Source organism: Pinus tabuliformis, chromosome J, assembly GCF_031772625.1.
Source record: "Pinus tabuliformis cultivar Carrire ecotype Pingquan chromosome J, CPIR1, whole genome shotgun sequence".
In the NCBI taxonomy this organism is placed as follows: Eukaryota; Viridiplantae; Streptophyta; class Pinopsida; order Pinales; family Pinaceae; genus Pinus; species Pinus tabuliformis.
Genome location: NC_142295.1, coordinates 73,267,053 through 73,283,642, shown reverse-complemented (window position 1 = coordinate 73,283,642; position 16,590 = coordinate 73,267,053). Strand labels below are relative to the sequence as shown.

Below are 16,590 nucleotides of genomic sequence, written 5' to 3'. Positions count from 1 at the left end.
AGTAGAGCCTAGCATCATGAATGATTTTTTTCTCCTTGTGACTTCACTAACATAAATGGCTATCCTCACAATACCCCTGACAAGGCTATTGAAAAGTTGCCTTTCTTTCAAGGTAACAATGCCATTAGTGTTACATCACATGTGAAAAACTTTAATGTTTATATCTTTAAATGGCGTAACACTGCTAATTACCAGGAAGTGAAGATGAGGCTTTTTGTTTTATCTTTAGAAGAGGATGCTCTTGATTGGCTCACTGAGCAACCTACTAACTCATATAACTCTTTACAAGCCATTCTGACTGCATTTTTAGATAGGTTTGGAGAGAAGAAGGAAACTAGGCATTTGATCAATGCCATTAGCAACATGAAGAAAAATGAGAATGAGACCATGGAGGAGTTTAACAAGAGATTCAATGAATTAGTAAAAAGCATGCCTGCTACTGTTAAACCTCCTGATGAATTTCTTTTATGCTCATATCTAGATGCTTTTGGGGTTGACACTGCCTATGAGTTGAGGAGGAAGGAGCCTACGAATCTAAGTGTAGCTCAATTTGAAGCCTTGAAGATAGAAAGGGCTAGAAAGCAATCAGGAAAATCTGAAATTCTTGGTTTCAATAGAGGGCCATCAAAATCAAATGATTCCAAAGGCAAGGCCAAGGAAGAGACTACACATGATCCTATTAAAGAATTAACTCAACTCATCAAGAGCATGGAAGCAAATCACATTAAAGAAATGCAAGCCATGCAAAATAGGTTGGTGGCCATCGAGAGATCACAAGTGCAAAGATTCCAACCTAGGCCAAATGATAGATGGAAAAAGAGGAAAAGGCTCTCAATAGGAGCATAGGCCTCCAAATCCATTGGAATCCACCAACATGACCGTAGATCAAATTCCCCCTTTTTGTAGGCCATGTAATCAGTTCCATGAAGAAGCCACATGCCCATATGTGAAGAACATCATGGAAAGTGGCATGTTAGGAGATGAACATGTAGGGACAACTGGTCAAATCAATATGTTCTCCATGGAGGATCAGATATACACAATTGAGAGAAATCAAGAGATTGACCATATTCCTAGTAATCTTGGGATTTACAGTGTGATTGCAAATTTTGATGAGGTCACTAAGATTTTTGGGGAAAAACCTACATCTAGACAGATTCTTGCTATGGAAAAACACAAAGGGATGACTTATCAGAGAAGGGATATCCAAGACTAGAATAATCACATAAATTTTTCTCCTCCTACTTCAGAATTGAATTTTGACTTAGGCAATTGGTTGAATAATGCAAAGGTTTCTATTCCAGTGACAGAACATTTAAAGATACCATCTCAAAGGGCCAAGTTACTAAGTGCCATTGAAGTTACTCAAAGGGAAGAAAAGCCTAGTGACGAACCAGAAGATGAAGAAATTGTATTATAAAGTATGAACTGTTATGTGGGGAATGAAGATCATCTACCATTTTATGTTTCTTTGATAGTGAATGATCGTCTTTTACACAACTGCATGCTTGATTCAGGGGCTTCATCAAATGTCATGACCAAGAAAGTCATGGAGCAACTGAATTTAAGGGTTTCTAGGCCCTATCACAACATATGTTCAATGGATTCTAAAAGAATTGAAGTGTGTGGGATAATTAAAGATTTACAGGTTTTCCTAGTTGCATACACAGATAGAATAATGACTATGGATATTGTTGTGATAGATCTTCTAGACTCATGGGGAATGCTCCTATGTTATGAAACCAGCTCAAGAAAAAGATAGAAAAGAGAGATCAACGACTTAGAATTCAGCCTCTTCGAAGGGGAAACCTCCTTTACATTACACAAATGAACAATTCTTGGATGATACAAATGAAAAGACCTCCTTTCTATATATAGGAGTCTAAGGGGTCATAACACAATCAGAGCCGACATAACAATAATAATGTAAGGGCACAATAATAACAATAGTGGGCTTCTATGGGGCATAATAGTAACAATATGGGCACTACATGGGTACATTAATATAATAAGTGGGTTGTACTAATAACAATAAGGGGTTACACTAGTAGTATAGGGGCCTAACATGCCCCTCTCCTTCAAAACGTGTTGTCCTCAATGCTTGAGTAGTTCTTGATGCTTCTGTATAAAATTCTTGTCCTCCCATGTGGAATCTTCAACGGGTAAGTTCTTCCACTTGATGAGATACTCTGAAATTGATTGATTTCGTAGCTGTCGGGTTCTTGTTTCTGTGACTGCTCCAGGTTCCAATATGATTTTTCCTTCCTCTTCAATTTCTGGCAATATTGTTTGAATTGGGATCTTTTGCAACTTTTGAATAAGTGGCCATACTTCTTCGTCATTCTTCCATTCATTCCTTGCTTCATTTATCCAATCTGGTTGGATAATAGAAATAGCACAAAACAATGCTTCCACATCCTCATCCTTGAAGAGTCTTCCCATTCAGTAAGGTCGCCATTTTTTAAGTGCATGTAGTATTGCCAACATTTCCTTCTCATAAATAGCTTGCTTGAGATGTAGCCGTAAAAATACCCAATCACCTACATCAAAACATTTTTCACTACGATGTTGATCTACCTGTTGTTTCGTTTGATTTTGCACCAAAGTGGCGTTATCCTTTAAAATTTAGAGAACTTGTTGTTGATGCTCGTTGTGATCTTTCACTGCTTGAACCTTTTTCTTCTTGATATGTCCTTCTATCTCTAGAGTTTGAAGAGTGGTAATTTCTTCCAATCCTTTACAAGATATGGTCGGATTCATTTCTTGATGCTCGATGTGATCTTTCACTTCTTGAACATTTTTCTTCTTGATATGTCCTTCTATCTTGATAATTTGAAGAGTGGTAATTTCGACCAATGAATTACAAGATATGGTTGGATTCATTTCTTCTTTCTCGATGTGCTCTTTCACTTCTTGCACCTTTTTCTTCTTGATATGTCCTTCTATCTTGAGAGTTTGAGGAGTGGTAATTCTTGCCAATGCTTTACAAGATATGGTCTGATTCATTTCTTCTTTCTCTGGGGTGGGGTCCTGGTGTATATCTTCTTCTTTTGGTGTTTCTTGATCCTTTTCTTCCTCCTCTTCATATTCTATGTAAAATAATTTCTTCTCATCACACTTATGACCTTTAGCGCATTTTCTATCACAATTGTAACAAAGCCCTTTTTCTCTTTTTTTTTTTCCAATTGTTGTGGTGTAACCCTTTTGGGTTATGAAAAGCTAGGAGAAACAACACTTCCATCTTTATAGTTGTGAGGGGTATGCTTCCTGGTTTCCATAATTTTTCTTTTCACTATGTCACAAAGCCCTTTTACTCTTTCCAATTGTTGTGGCGTTGCTCTAAAGATGTTGTTGCTCTTTGTATCCTCATAATGTGCTATCATTTCCTCCGTGAAAATTGACCAGGTAACAAGTTGTTTACGAGAACAAAGCCCTTCATACCATAAAAATTGATCCGGTTCTAAATATGAAAATGCAATACATACCTTTTGTAACAGTGGTACACCATGTAGATCAAAATATTGCTCCATCTGAAGTATCCAATTTACCGGATCCTTGCCATCAAACTTCCTCATCTTGCTTTTTTTTTTTTTAGGAGCTCGATCTTGAAACGACTGTAACTCTGTACTTTTGGATCTTTAAGTTCTGAAGTTGCGACCTGTAGTAGCCCTCTATGTCCTCTTTAAAATGCCACCAATTTGATCCAAATTGGATTCTCCAAGGAAGAGTTATGCGAAATCTCCCACAGTGGCCTGATTATAGACTAGTTCAGTAGAGCGAACTTGTACGACGTGCTACGAGTCACTGTTTCGACCTTTGGCACTGAAAAATATATAAACAAACTACAGTCTGTCATCTTTCTGTACCTTCTAACGAAATTTCAATCCCATGCTCAGAGAGAAAGTTATGATGATTTTCCCCAGGTCACCTGTTTGGAATGTAATTCAGGAGTCTACAAAAATGCCAACTTCCTCAGATCATATCTCCGCAAATATAGTGCGAAAAGCTCTGAAATTTGGACTCGAGATTCAGCGTGATGTCTTCTCAAATGGGTTTCTTTTTTAGCTTCTGAAACATCGCAGAAAAAAAAGTTATAGCGAAAATTCCACGATGATCTGTTTGGAGCAGCGAAACCCTAGAATCCAAAGCTCTGTACCAAATGTTATGAAACCAGCTCAAGAAAAAGATAGAAAAGAGAGATCAACGACTTAGAATTCAGCCTCTTCGAGGGGGCAACCTCCTTTACATTACACAAATGAACAATTCTTAGATGATACAAATGAAAAGACCTCCTTTCTATATATAGGAGTCTAAGGGGTCATAACATAATCAGAGCTGACATAACAATAATAATGTAAGGGCACAATAATAACAATAGTGGGCTTCTATGGGGCACAATAGTAACAATATGGGCACTACATGGGTACATCAATATAATAAGTGGGTTGTACTAATAACAATAAGGGGTTACACTAGTAGTATAGGGGCCTAACATCCTATCAAGAAAATGGGCATCAGATCTAGGTGGCAGCCTTCAAATGGACTTATCATATGCCACCATCCCCATGCCTGATAATACCTTTTAGACTTGATTGAGAGTTAGAGAAAAGATATCATGTTGAAAATCCAAGGAAACTCAACAATGTGATTATCTACAGATCATGCCAGACAGGAAGTGATGTAGTGTTGACAAATTTTCTTCCCCCCCTTAATAGAGCAAATTCAAAACGAAGAGATTAGGTATAGCTCAAAAAGATTAGGTACTTCAAATTTTCCATCAGAGCATTTTCAAGACAAAGAAGTAGGATTGGCAATAAATACATCACCATCACCATCGCAACTAACCAAGAAGAAAAGAAAAAAGCGAAAAAAGAAAAAAGATATAAAAAATGAACCACTGATTTTGAGTAGGATTAAGCCTCAACGCATCAATAGTCGGAAAAGGAAAAGGAAGAGGTTTGGTATATCTGATGGCCACAAACATGTTAATATTGGGGCAAGTCATAGTCCCAAGATAGTCAGAATTGGGCAAGGCACATCAAAGAAAGAACCTATGGACTTGCCTGTGAGTAGGCAGGTTCTCAAGATGGATTTCACCAAAGACATCTGATACCATGGGGCATCTTTTTGTATCATATTTCTAACTTTATCTCGTGTCATTTTTGTTTAAGTAGTTTTATTTCATGAATAAATTGTCATTTATGCTCTTAGAATAAATTTCCATTTCTTTGTTTCTATACTTTATTTCATTTGATGATATTTTGAATGGATACTGTTGATATGCCTTTTGTCGGTTGATGCAGATTCCAGGTTTTGCACACTATCACTTTGTATCTAGCATGCATCCCCATATGGAGCCAAATGTTGACCACTAGAGTGACACCTGATGATTATATGAAGACTCCATGCCCAAGGATGATCCAGAGGACACTTGTACCATTAGATATCGTCAGTCAACAGAGTTTTTTAACTCTACTTCTATCTTCTCATTATCTTTCTTGTACCCAGATTCCACACCCTATGGGGAATTGTAATAAGTGATACTAGTAATGATGCGTTTTGAGTCTGTAACAAGCCTAGAATGTTGGGACTCAATCAGCAAACGAGTACACCTTGGAGTGTTTTTTTTATCTGGTTAATTATCCCTTCTTTTTTAGAGGTGGATAATTTTTAGGTTTTTTCACTCACATTTTACTCCAAAGCCGGGGTGACGGTTTGAAGGTTGAGCCCCTGACACATCTTAGTGTCTAGAGTCGATGCATATTACCATACTAGATCACACAAAAAATTTCGTGGAATTTGGTTAAGTCTAGGTAGTCATTTTTTAATTTTTTAGATTTTTCGCAGGTCAAAAATTGCAAATAAAATTGTATTTAAATTGTAATAAGTGTAGTCTAGAGAAGTTGTATGGGGCATGAGTAATCAAAATTACACCTCTCACCCTCAACTTTCTACTAACACACACTTTGAGGGGTTTCTAATGTGTTTTGGACCTTCAAAACCCACTTTTCTTAAGTTTAGTGGGAAATCTGGCAATTAATTAAGTCGTAAATTAAATAAATGAAGAAAAATAAATATCCACACATGCTAAATGTTGTGGAAATGAGGTGGAAAATAATGTGGGAGTTAAAGTGAAGTCCCAAGGTGATGTGGACTCCTAAAATCAAGGAAAGGACATGTGCTCAAATAAAATCGAATTTCTGGCATTAAATGAAAAAGTTGCTTGGAAATTCAAATTTGTGAAGTTAATGCACATTTGGGAGGATTTGGAAGAATATTTGATGGAGATTTTTTTGAGAACTTGTCCCCACATGGTTTACCACCCATATACACTTGTCATTTCACCATAAAATTCGAATTTGGCACATAAGGGAAGAAGAAAATGATGTCCATTTGCCAGAATTCGATTTTTTCACTTGGCATTGGAGCTCCATTCAACATATTCGAATTTCTCTTTGGTGTTGTCACCTCATGCCACTTGTTTAATCACTTCTACATTGGGATTGGCTCCAATGCCATTTGTCATTGTCATTCTTCATTGGGATTTGCTCCCAACTCTCTATATAATAGAGCCATGGACTCTCAAATTATATAATATTGTTACTAGCTATTATGCTTGCAGAAGCGCTGCTGCCTTGTACACTTTCAGAAATATCAATAAAGACATTGGGGTTTCATTCATGAGGTGTTCCTCCTTTTCGAGTGTGATGAATTGTTGAGCATTGGTATAATTCCTTTTACTTATGCTTTGATCTAATTTGCTTCCATATGCTCTTGTAGATTTGTTAATGGAGAGCTATCTTGCATTGACATTTGATTTAGAAGTATGCTCTAGGTATAGAATGCTCTAGTTGGTTTCAAATAAATCTCTAGATTTTCTTATCATTGTTTATTGCTAAATCTATATGGAACTAATTATTGATTGAAGTTTTGTAGAGAGAACATCTTGTTGGGATTACAGAATCAAGCGTGAGGGGAAGTCTTTGGAGAGACCAACCCACTCTTGATACATTCTTAAATGAGCTCTCATTTGTTCTTTTAACCTTCATAGTCTTATCTTACAAAGTGGTTTTGCAGGGATTTTGGTACATAGCTTGTACACAAGCCGAGAACATCTAAATTTAAATCTCTTTTAAAAAACATTGTACTTCATTTCTTTCATTTGCTATCTAAGGGCTTGAAGATGGCAAATAAAAGACGAAAGTTTACTCTCACTCTTTAGCTTAGCCTTTTGTAAATTATAATTGTACATGTAAATTTTATCTTGCTGATTTTTCCATTAATACTTAACTTATTTTGTAGTCATTGTTTGGATTGTTTCTTGTGTGGTAGATTTTGAAGAGCAACTTCCTGCAACATCTAACAAGTGTTTGCAGGACCTTTGGCAAGTATTGGGGGTTCGATTTCCAAAGATGTTGTGAGCCCTTTTGAGGCTTATTTTGGCCAAGTCGAGTTCACTAGAGGGCTGCCCATTTTCCTCTTTAAACCGTGGGCATTTGGAAGAAACTCACACCTTGTTTCCCTTGCATACATTTTGTGAGATCTTGTCACTACTTTCTCAAGAAAGGAGGTTTAGTGTCCAAGTTTCAAGCGATTATTGTGAGGACTCTCTTTGAAATATAGTTGAGAACTTTGAAGGGCCCTCTTCTCATTGTAATATTAATAAAATATCTAACGTGCCTGTGGGAGCTTGGGATTTCTCCCATGGTATCCTATCTCCCCATTTAGAGGGAGGCTTCTCTTGGGTGGATTGACATTTGCATGGTTTAAGCTTTCATACTTCATTCACTTACATGCATGCTTTAATTGGGAATTAACACAACTTCACTTCACATTTCATTAAGTTAAAGTTTGTTACAATTTCACTTGAGCTTTGTATTTTCTTCCTCATTGTTGCTTGAAGCTACAAGCTTACACTTTACTTTGGGCAATTCATCCTTTACATGCAAGCATTTTATATTCTTAACAAACTTTGATTTGTTTCCATTTACCTTCGTAAATTGTTTCATAAGCACTTGAATACATGCTTCAATTTTATGCTACATTGTTATCTTGAATATTGGAGCAAATTATTGTCATTGTCTATTTGAAACAAATTTTACTTTCAAGCAAATTACTTGTATCATTTTAATTCATTGATGAAATACATGCAACACTTGTAAGCTAATTTTATTCCTCCAGTTGAAGTTATAATTGCAACTTATGTTGAACACTATTTCATTCTCAAGAATTGCAAATCAATCTCTTTGAAACATTTGCATGTATCATTATTTTAATTTGGGGAATTAACACAATTTGCATTTCTAGGAATTTTAGTTTAGGAAGGCCCCACGCCTCATTAAAATTTTACCTCCAACATAAGTTTGTTGAAGTAAACATCTTAGGGATCCTCTACTCCTCTATTGACTCCTCACCGTGAGACCCATATCATTGGGCGAGGGTGAGGTCTGAGGATTGAAGAGTTAAATTGTAATCTTGTTGTAGAGCTAATTAATAAAATTAACCAAGAGCACTTTCCATTACATTTATTTTTCTTGTCTCTTGATGGTTTGAGTTTTCATATGCAAAGTCTATTTCAAAAGCAAGTATTGTAATCATTTCAAACAAGTGTTTTCTTTTCATGTTTCAAGTCTAATTGCATATTGATGTCTTGGTTTAGCACTTCCTTTCTTTTACATTTCCAAGTTGATTGCTAATTTTTGGGTTTTGGCAAGATATGTTTCACATGTTTTGATTTATAAAGTTGATTACGTCAAAAACATTTTGTATCTTACATATCTTGTGCTAACAATTCTTATTTACATTTCAAGGTGATTTTGTTTTCTCTTTTGAGAGCATTACATTTTACTTTGAGCAAATTCCTTATAAGGCACTGGTTTTATGGTTTTTAATCATATTAATGATTGACATTGTTATTTCAAGTTGCTCACTTCATATTTGCTTATCAATCCTTAAAAGTAATCCATTTTCACTATAACACTCTCCTAAAAACTCACATCTTTAACTTAACTTTTCATTAAGGACCACCCCCCTTAGCTAACCTAGGAAATAGCTCAAACAAAGAGAGTCGGGATTAGTGTGACAGCCTCTTCTCTGAGTTCCCTGCCACCAACCACACCTTGTGGGGTTGAAGGCTTTTCTCACTAGCTTGTAGGTAGGTGTAGGCAATAGGGTCAACATGTCTCAATGTGATGCCATGATCCACTGTAGAATGTTTCGGCCTAAAACCCGCTTGTCCTCTTGCCCTCTTTTCTTTTACTTCTACCCACTTACTAATCTGTCTTCTACCATGCTGCTGAAAAGCTTTGCAAACAAAGGATTGATCATAATTGTTCTATAGTTGGATGGATTATTAATGTCTCCACTTTTAAAAAGGGGTATTGCTAGGCTAGTTGTCCAGTCCCTTGGGAATCCTTGCTAAATGATGTTGTTGAATATTTCCATGATGTGCGGTGCAAGAGCGTTCATTCCCCATTTTAGATACTCTGCTTGAAGTTCAAGTTTTCAGCTTCTTAATTCCATTCTCCACCTCTTGTAAGGTGAAGAGATTTGAATTTGTGTTGATCCTAGGGGGGGACTCCGCCTCAGATTCTTTCTCATAGAGTTGCCTTTCATATTCAAACCATTGATTGGCTGTAATATTATTTTCAATTTGCTTCTTCCTTGGTTACAGTTCCTACTAGAAAAGCTTTGGATTATTCTTGCTTAAATATATTAACTCTTCTCTCCTTGTTTGCATGAACTCATCCTTTTTCCTTTTTAGTATCTACTTATATAACTTTGCATTCATCTTCTCCTTTCTTGCCTTTTTCAAGGTTCTCCTTGCCATTTTGCATTCCTCATCAAACCAAGCATTTACAGGAAAACAATTTGATTCTGATTTCCTATTTTTTGCTCTTTTTCACTTCTCAAGTTCACTTTGAATTATATTTGTTAACTCATGACTGTTGAAGCTTTTGAAACCAGTTTTCTCGTTCCGAATTAATCTCTCTAACATTGTCTTGAAGATAGTACAATTATCTTGTGTTAGAAGAATTTTGCCCCTTGATAATGATTGTCGAGAGCATTGGGTTTTCCTCCTGTGTTGCATTTCTTCTAACCATGATAACCTTATATAAACTGGGTTATGGTCTGATTTTAAGTCCCAAATATGCTCTCCAATACTAACTTTGTTTATCTTTTCTATTAAGCTTTGTGAACACATCACATAGTCAACGACACTTACCCCATTGTATGTGTTTCAAGTGAAGTTCCCAGACCTTTTCCATCTATCTAGACCATTGCAAATAATTAAGTTGAAAGCCCCACACATTGTAAGCAACTCCTCTCCAAAATGATTGCTAACTTTGTCATCTTCTGAACACCTCACCCATTGGGGATTCTCCTCTTCATTGAGCCAAATATGATTGTTATCCTCTTTGCAACAAAGAATGCTAGCTTGATTATTTAAAGCTGCATACGGATCCTTGCTATCAAGCCCCTTATTTTTGTAAGTTTTTGAGACTTCAAGGGAAAAATAGCATGTTGCAATTCTTATGTGACTCTCATTCTCTGATATTTTCAACCATAAATATTGTTTATTTGCATCTTCTTTAATTAACTGAATGTGACGACCTTCTTTTTCTTTCACTAAAACTAGTATTCCCCCATACCCTTTGCCATTTTCTGCTACCTTGTTCCGAAGTGCCAACTTCAAATAACTGTCAAACACAGGAGTTTTGCAACCATCAAGCTCATGAGTTTCTGCGAGACAAATTATGTCTCTACCTTCCGCAATAGGCCCTAGCCAAGGACCCCTCCTCCAAGGTTAACCTCTACAATTCCAACAAACTAAACTTAGGTAGACCTGGGTAGGATTTGATTGCTACGCAGTTTGGCACATAAGACTCAAATTTGAGTCTTCACCGTTTTCGTCCATGCTACTCTTGTTGTTTTCGTCTCTATTATAATTTAAAAATTTAAAATATATATATATTTAATCAAATGCTATATTTTAAGAGAGGCAGAGGTAGAGCCTCGTTTGGTCTTTCACAACCCGCTTCTTTCCCCAAATGGCAGTTTTGAATCTAACAAAGTGGCTCAATGGTTGAGCGTGTCGGTTTATAATTCCAAGTCCACGGTTCAATCCACAAAGAGTGCGATTTTTACACAGCCTTCAGACTTTTCTTGCTCGGATTCTTTCCAACCCCAACCTCTAAAAGCTTCTATTTAGGTAGTGGCAGACGAAAAGTAGCTACGGTTTGATTGTTAACCGGCGCGTCGCTAAATCACCTTTTTAGCCGCAGAGTTGTCCCGAGTTCTGACTCTCAAATTTTATTTTTACCTAATCATTCAATCGGGATGAAAACAAAGTAATTTCTTCAAAACAAAAATGAAAAATTAACAGTGGAGATAAAAGAGGAAGGAAATGTGATGAGACAAGCGTAGACATTCCCAATATGGGAGAGAAGAAAACAGTGAAGCATTTCTAGTTAATTAAATTTGTTAATCCTTATTTAATCCAATCGAGGGAGAAGGTAACAATTCCAAAATAAACATCCCGACATGTCTGTATATTCAAACTAATTATTTTCCCTTTGAAATGAGCTAGTCAATGTTAGCAACGACTCTCAGCCACGAAGGTGCAACCCTTGCCTTGTACGGAAGACCCCTTAGTGGAGAATCAGACCCTTGTGACCGAAGACGCTTTGTAATGTTTGTGGTTTTAGGTTCAAATCTGGCAGACTCGTACCAGAGTACCGCCCGACAATAAGCCCCACGTTTTTGAGCGAGGTTCACTCCAATAGTCACAGAAAATCCTCGAAATGAGATGCCAGAAAGAGAAGAACAACAGAGGTCAGAGCTAACATCCCAGACATGCTCAAGTAGAGCCAACAGGTCATTTTCAGACAATTCTCTATCGTTCGGAGTATCCCTTCTAGAAATTTCTTGATTTTAATAACATAGGAATATTGAAGACATTGAATGATTCAACGGGCACTATGCAAAGAGTGCAGACAAAATGAATATGGATAAAATTTTTGATTCTCAAACAGTATACTAATATACTCATAAAATTTCAAACATGTATTTCCTAGAGATTTAATTACATGAAATGTAATGTCCAGTTCAGGGCCCATTATGTATTTAATTAATTCCATGAGCCTCAAAGGTCAGAGAGTTAAAAAGCTCCTTTGATACCAGATGTAACATTCTCACTACAGCTTAAATGAATTTTTATGCCCTAACCACAACTTAAATTTGCCAATTGTAATTGTAATTTTAAACAAGAACTCATCAATTTGATACACAAATGTGAAAATTCGGAAAACCCCCGAATCCTACTGTAGCAATTGATAATGTTTCTTCTATTTTTCAAGTTAATCAAACAAATTACTTCTTGTTTCATATGGCAAATATTGAAACATATACACTGCAACCTTCACAACATAAATACAGTGGAAACAAAATACCGCACGGGAAGGAAATAAACACAGAGGTACACCATTATTTTTGCTCAAATGTCCACAGAAAAACCCAATACGAGAAAACCAATGCAACCGCTGAGGGTTTTATTATTAAGAAATAGTTTTCTGAGTACAAATCATTGGATGCACATATTGGCTATCTGATACAGAGAATAAACTGGCAAAGAGGTAGTGAGAAAATATCTCACACAGTCACTGGAGATCTGACACTGATCCGGGCTCTGGATGAGTTGCCCTATGCTATCTCTGCGCAGTCTCTGTGTGGACGTATGCCGTCACTGTGTCACAGCTCAAGGGACTGCATCACCTTCTCCTTCTGACCTTCTGTTGATTGGAAACTCGACTCTTTGGCCCTCTAGACTCACACCCTCGCTTGTGGCATTGGATCTCGACTTCTCCTCAGCAAAATTGCAAACTTCCTCTGAAGCATTGTGTTGCCTTTGCGTAGCACTACGCTGCCGCTCTGTATCTCTCGATGCCTTCTCTGCCTTGCACTCACCGAGACTGGAAAAGTCCCCTCCAGTCTACTATCTCTGCCCCTCGCTACAAGAAGATCACTCGATCTCTCTCCAACAACTTAGCGCTGCTACTCTTGAGAATTCGATCTCTAGATCTCAATATCTCAGTGTGGTCTCCAAGTGCCCATCAAGCTCCTTCTTATAATCTCTCGTTGGAGCACCAACGGTGAAGATTAAAACATAATCAAAGGCTAAGATTAACTGGGAGTTGATCCTCGTCTTTATCTAGAAGATTCACACAAGATTTAATTAATACCCTTTAATTAATCACATTTCCTAAGTTTAGACTTAGGAATACATTAAAAATGATTAATTATTTTAATTAAACCATCTTTAAGTGGAATTTTCCCAAATGATTTCTGGGTTTTGGAGAATACATGTATTCTAGCCTCTCCACAAAGTTTCGTGGCTAGAACACATCCGATGCTACGAAAATCAACACTCCCTCTTAGCGATGAATGTGTTCTAGCGTTGCAACCCACTGAAGCAACACACTGTCTCTGTAACACCTCCTATTACGCTGCTGATGTCTGGCTCTACTGCCCACCAACTACTACGCAACTATGATTGTTGCATCCGTGCTACTGCTGGCCCCGTTGAACTACTGCCAACACTGCGTCTGCACTGCAACCCTCTCTAGCTACTACTGCTGCAACTGCAACAATTGCAATGGGAAAGCATCCAAAATACTGAACCAACTATGTTCAATATGATGCATCTGTCACTGAAGTCTTAACTTCTGCTAGACTCTGCGTTGTTGCTAACTCTATTCTGTGCCAACTCTGCGTTGCACTGCTCAGTATCTGACTGCTACTAGCTACTGCATCTGTCACTCTGGCACCTGACTGCACCAACTGCCATTGGTCCATCTTGCTACTGCATACTATGGGCCCCTATAGCAAGGTATTGATTCATGAGGTGGACCTCATCAAGAATCTTGGCCATCTTGTAGCTCTCTAGGGCTACAAAAGCAAATTCCATGAAATTTTACGAGTGATATAGTATGGTAATATAAAATGACTCTAGACACTAGGACTCACCCAAGGCCTTGCCATCAAGCCGCATTCCGGCTTTGGGGTGATAGCTTGGAAGAAAAACTCAATTAATTATTAAGTGCTTAAAAAGTATTAATAATTAACCAAGTAAAAAAAACTTCCTAGAGTAAACTCACTTGATGAAATTGTTCCAAGTTACCTAGGTCTGGTACATGACTCGTTTCATCATACTAGCATCACTTTACAACATCTTCGTAGGGCTTGCGAAATCTAAGTACAATATAGAAGAAGATGAGAAAAAAAAGATAGAGCTTAGAAGCTCTGATGAGATTTGAACTTTGATGGTACATGAATTCTCTGACATATCCTTAGGCATGGAAGTCTTCAATTCTTCAAGTATACTTCAGTGGTCAACAAGACAAATAGGTTTATAGGCATGGCATAAATAAAATTAGCTTTCAGACATGCCAGAACATCGAACCAGTGCTGCACAAATCTCCTACTCGTCAGCAAGTCCATCCCCAAATGAGTTCACACCAGAAAGAATCAACAATCTGGCAAGTCTGCCAAAAAATTTCAAATTTCAAAACAAAATGAAAAAAAAAAAACCGGCTAGCAACTTTTTGGGAAAAAATTGATGCTCAGTTTTTCAATAAAACGGTCAGTATGGGAGCCTTTCTCATTTAAAAGTCAGTCTCTGGGGCTCTACCCTCCCGTTTTCCCTTGCCATTTTTTTTTCAAGGAGGGGAACTCAATTCACAATGTCAATAGAGGGAAGAGGGCAATATGGCTATATAATACTATTTTAAGTTTATATTTTAATTTAGTTAAAAACAATACAAATTTTATGCATTTTTTATTTGTTAGCTGATTTTGTTGAGTTTTTTCTCAAATCTTTCCTGAGTCAACAATTCCAGACCTTGGTCAAGTCACTACCAAGTCTGTGTTAGGTACCAGTATATGAGCAGTAAGATACTATCTTGCTTTTCTCATGCTGCTATCCAATAGTGTTATTTAGTAAGTCTTTCAATCTAACTTTATAGATGTTCCTTCTCAGGCATCTTAACTAATTAATCAAAACTATTGAGAATGGAAACATGTTTCTTTTCAGGCATCTTAACTAATTAATCACAACTATGAGAATGGAAACATTCTTAAAACAGTGTACTTAAAGGCACTTCAAAGTTCTTCTTTTCTTGATGGACATTCAGATTCCTTTGGGAATAAAATAACAGAATAAAGAAAGCAACTGAAGAAAATCTCACCTTATCTTGGCATGAAAGGTAACTTTCTCCCCAGCCACCAGAAGGAATCTGCTTTGAAAGAAGGAACTCACAACCTTTACGAATACTCAAACAGTTTTGGTAGGTTTTTCCAGCAGCTACTAAGCCCAGAATAGCAAACCATGCACCATATGTGAAGCAAACTGCCCACGAAGCATACCTGAAAGAATCATCCTCCATTAACATGAATTTGTTTTAACATTCTATTTTGAAATTGCTACATATGTATACTGAAATTACCTAACTGCAGAAACTGATTTGAATTTCGAAAATTATAGATTATTCTTAGTTTACAACTCAACTCTTGATGACTTCAAACCAAGTTTCAAAAATTCCAGCTCAATTATTAACCCAGAAGTGTGCACAAGGGATAAACGACAACAAAAACACCCCACTCCCACTAACCTAAGTTACATTGTACATGATGATGAGAAAGCAAAAGCATGGCAGGGGACATAAATTTAGGTTTATTTTGGATTTGATTGTATGTGTGCATCTTTGTGTACATGTATATTGGCGATGCATTACAATAAAGCATAACTGATGAACTCTAAAATTTAAGCATGGTACAAATACAATGAATCGCTGATTCCCTAACTTACTGGGATTTGGATACAGATTCACTACAGTTTTTGAAAACCAAGATCCAGATACAGTAAGGAAATATCACATATAAGAAACAGAAATATATCTTTATCTTTTTTATAAAGACAGCTTAGATTCTTAGTGACTCCTATACAATTATAGCTAAGGCTCTTACACTTCATATGCGAAGAGTGACCTCGCAGATTGTTTGAGAGAAACAGACAGGATTTGTGAATGGCAAATTGATCCTTGATACTGCTATCTCTGCATGGGAGGCCATAGACCGGGGTAGGTAGACTGGACAAGATTCCCTGTTTCTGAAGATTGATTTTAAAAAAACTTATCACAGGGCTGATTAGACATTCATCACAGATGTGCTCCAGTTTTTCAGTTTTGGTTCCAATTGTCTTGTGATGGTGGAAACTCTCTTTTCTAAAGCTTTGGCCTTTGTCTTAGTGAATAACACTCTTCACTGGATGCACCCCACAGCATCATTTGTTAGACTAGGATTAGTAACTACACAAGATGAATTATATTATTGTGCAATCAAAAGTATACAATTAGATGACTCCTTGTTCCACATTCCAAGGATCTATTCATTTTTGTATTCTCCTACGCCTAGTTATTTACAATTCTATTTACACGAACAAAAACCCAAAGGATTATGTGTCCAACATCTTCCTTCCCCACCCCCCACCCCAAGATGAAGGGGTGTTTGTGAACCAAAGCATCATCCCTCCCC

General features: G+C 37.0%; 1 protein-coding gene across 4 annotated transcripts in view; it reads right to left on the bottom strand.

Annotated features, from left to right (window-relative positions):
• The window catches only part of LOC149225573 (cycloartenol synthase-like), a 529,143-nt gene that overhangs the window by 107,554 nt on the left and 404,999 nt on the right, over window positions 1-16,590 (bottom strand). For all 4 annotated transcript variants that reach the window (XM_089377155.1, XM_089377157.1, XM_089377154.1 and 1 more), the window contains exon 17: window positions 15,246-15,423. In XM_089377155.1, the coding sequence (XP_089233281.1) occupies window positions 15,246-15,423 (178 nt within the window). The remainder of the gene's footprint in view (window positions 1-15,245; window positions 15,424-16,590) is intronic.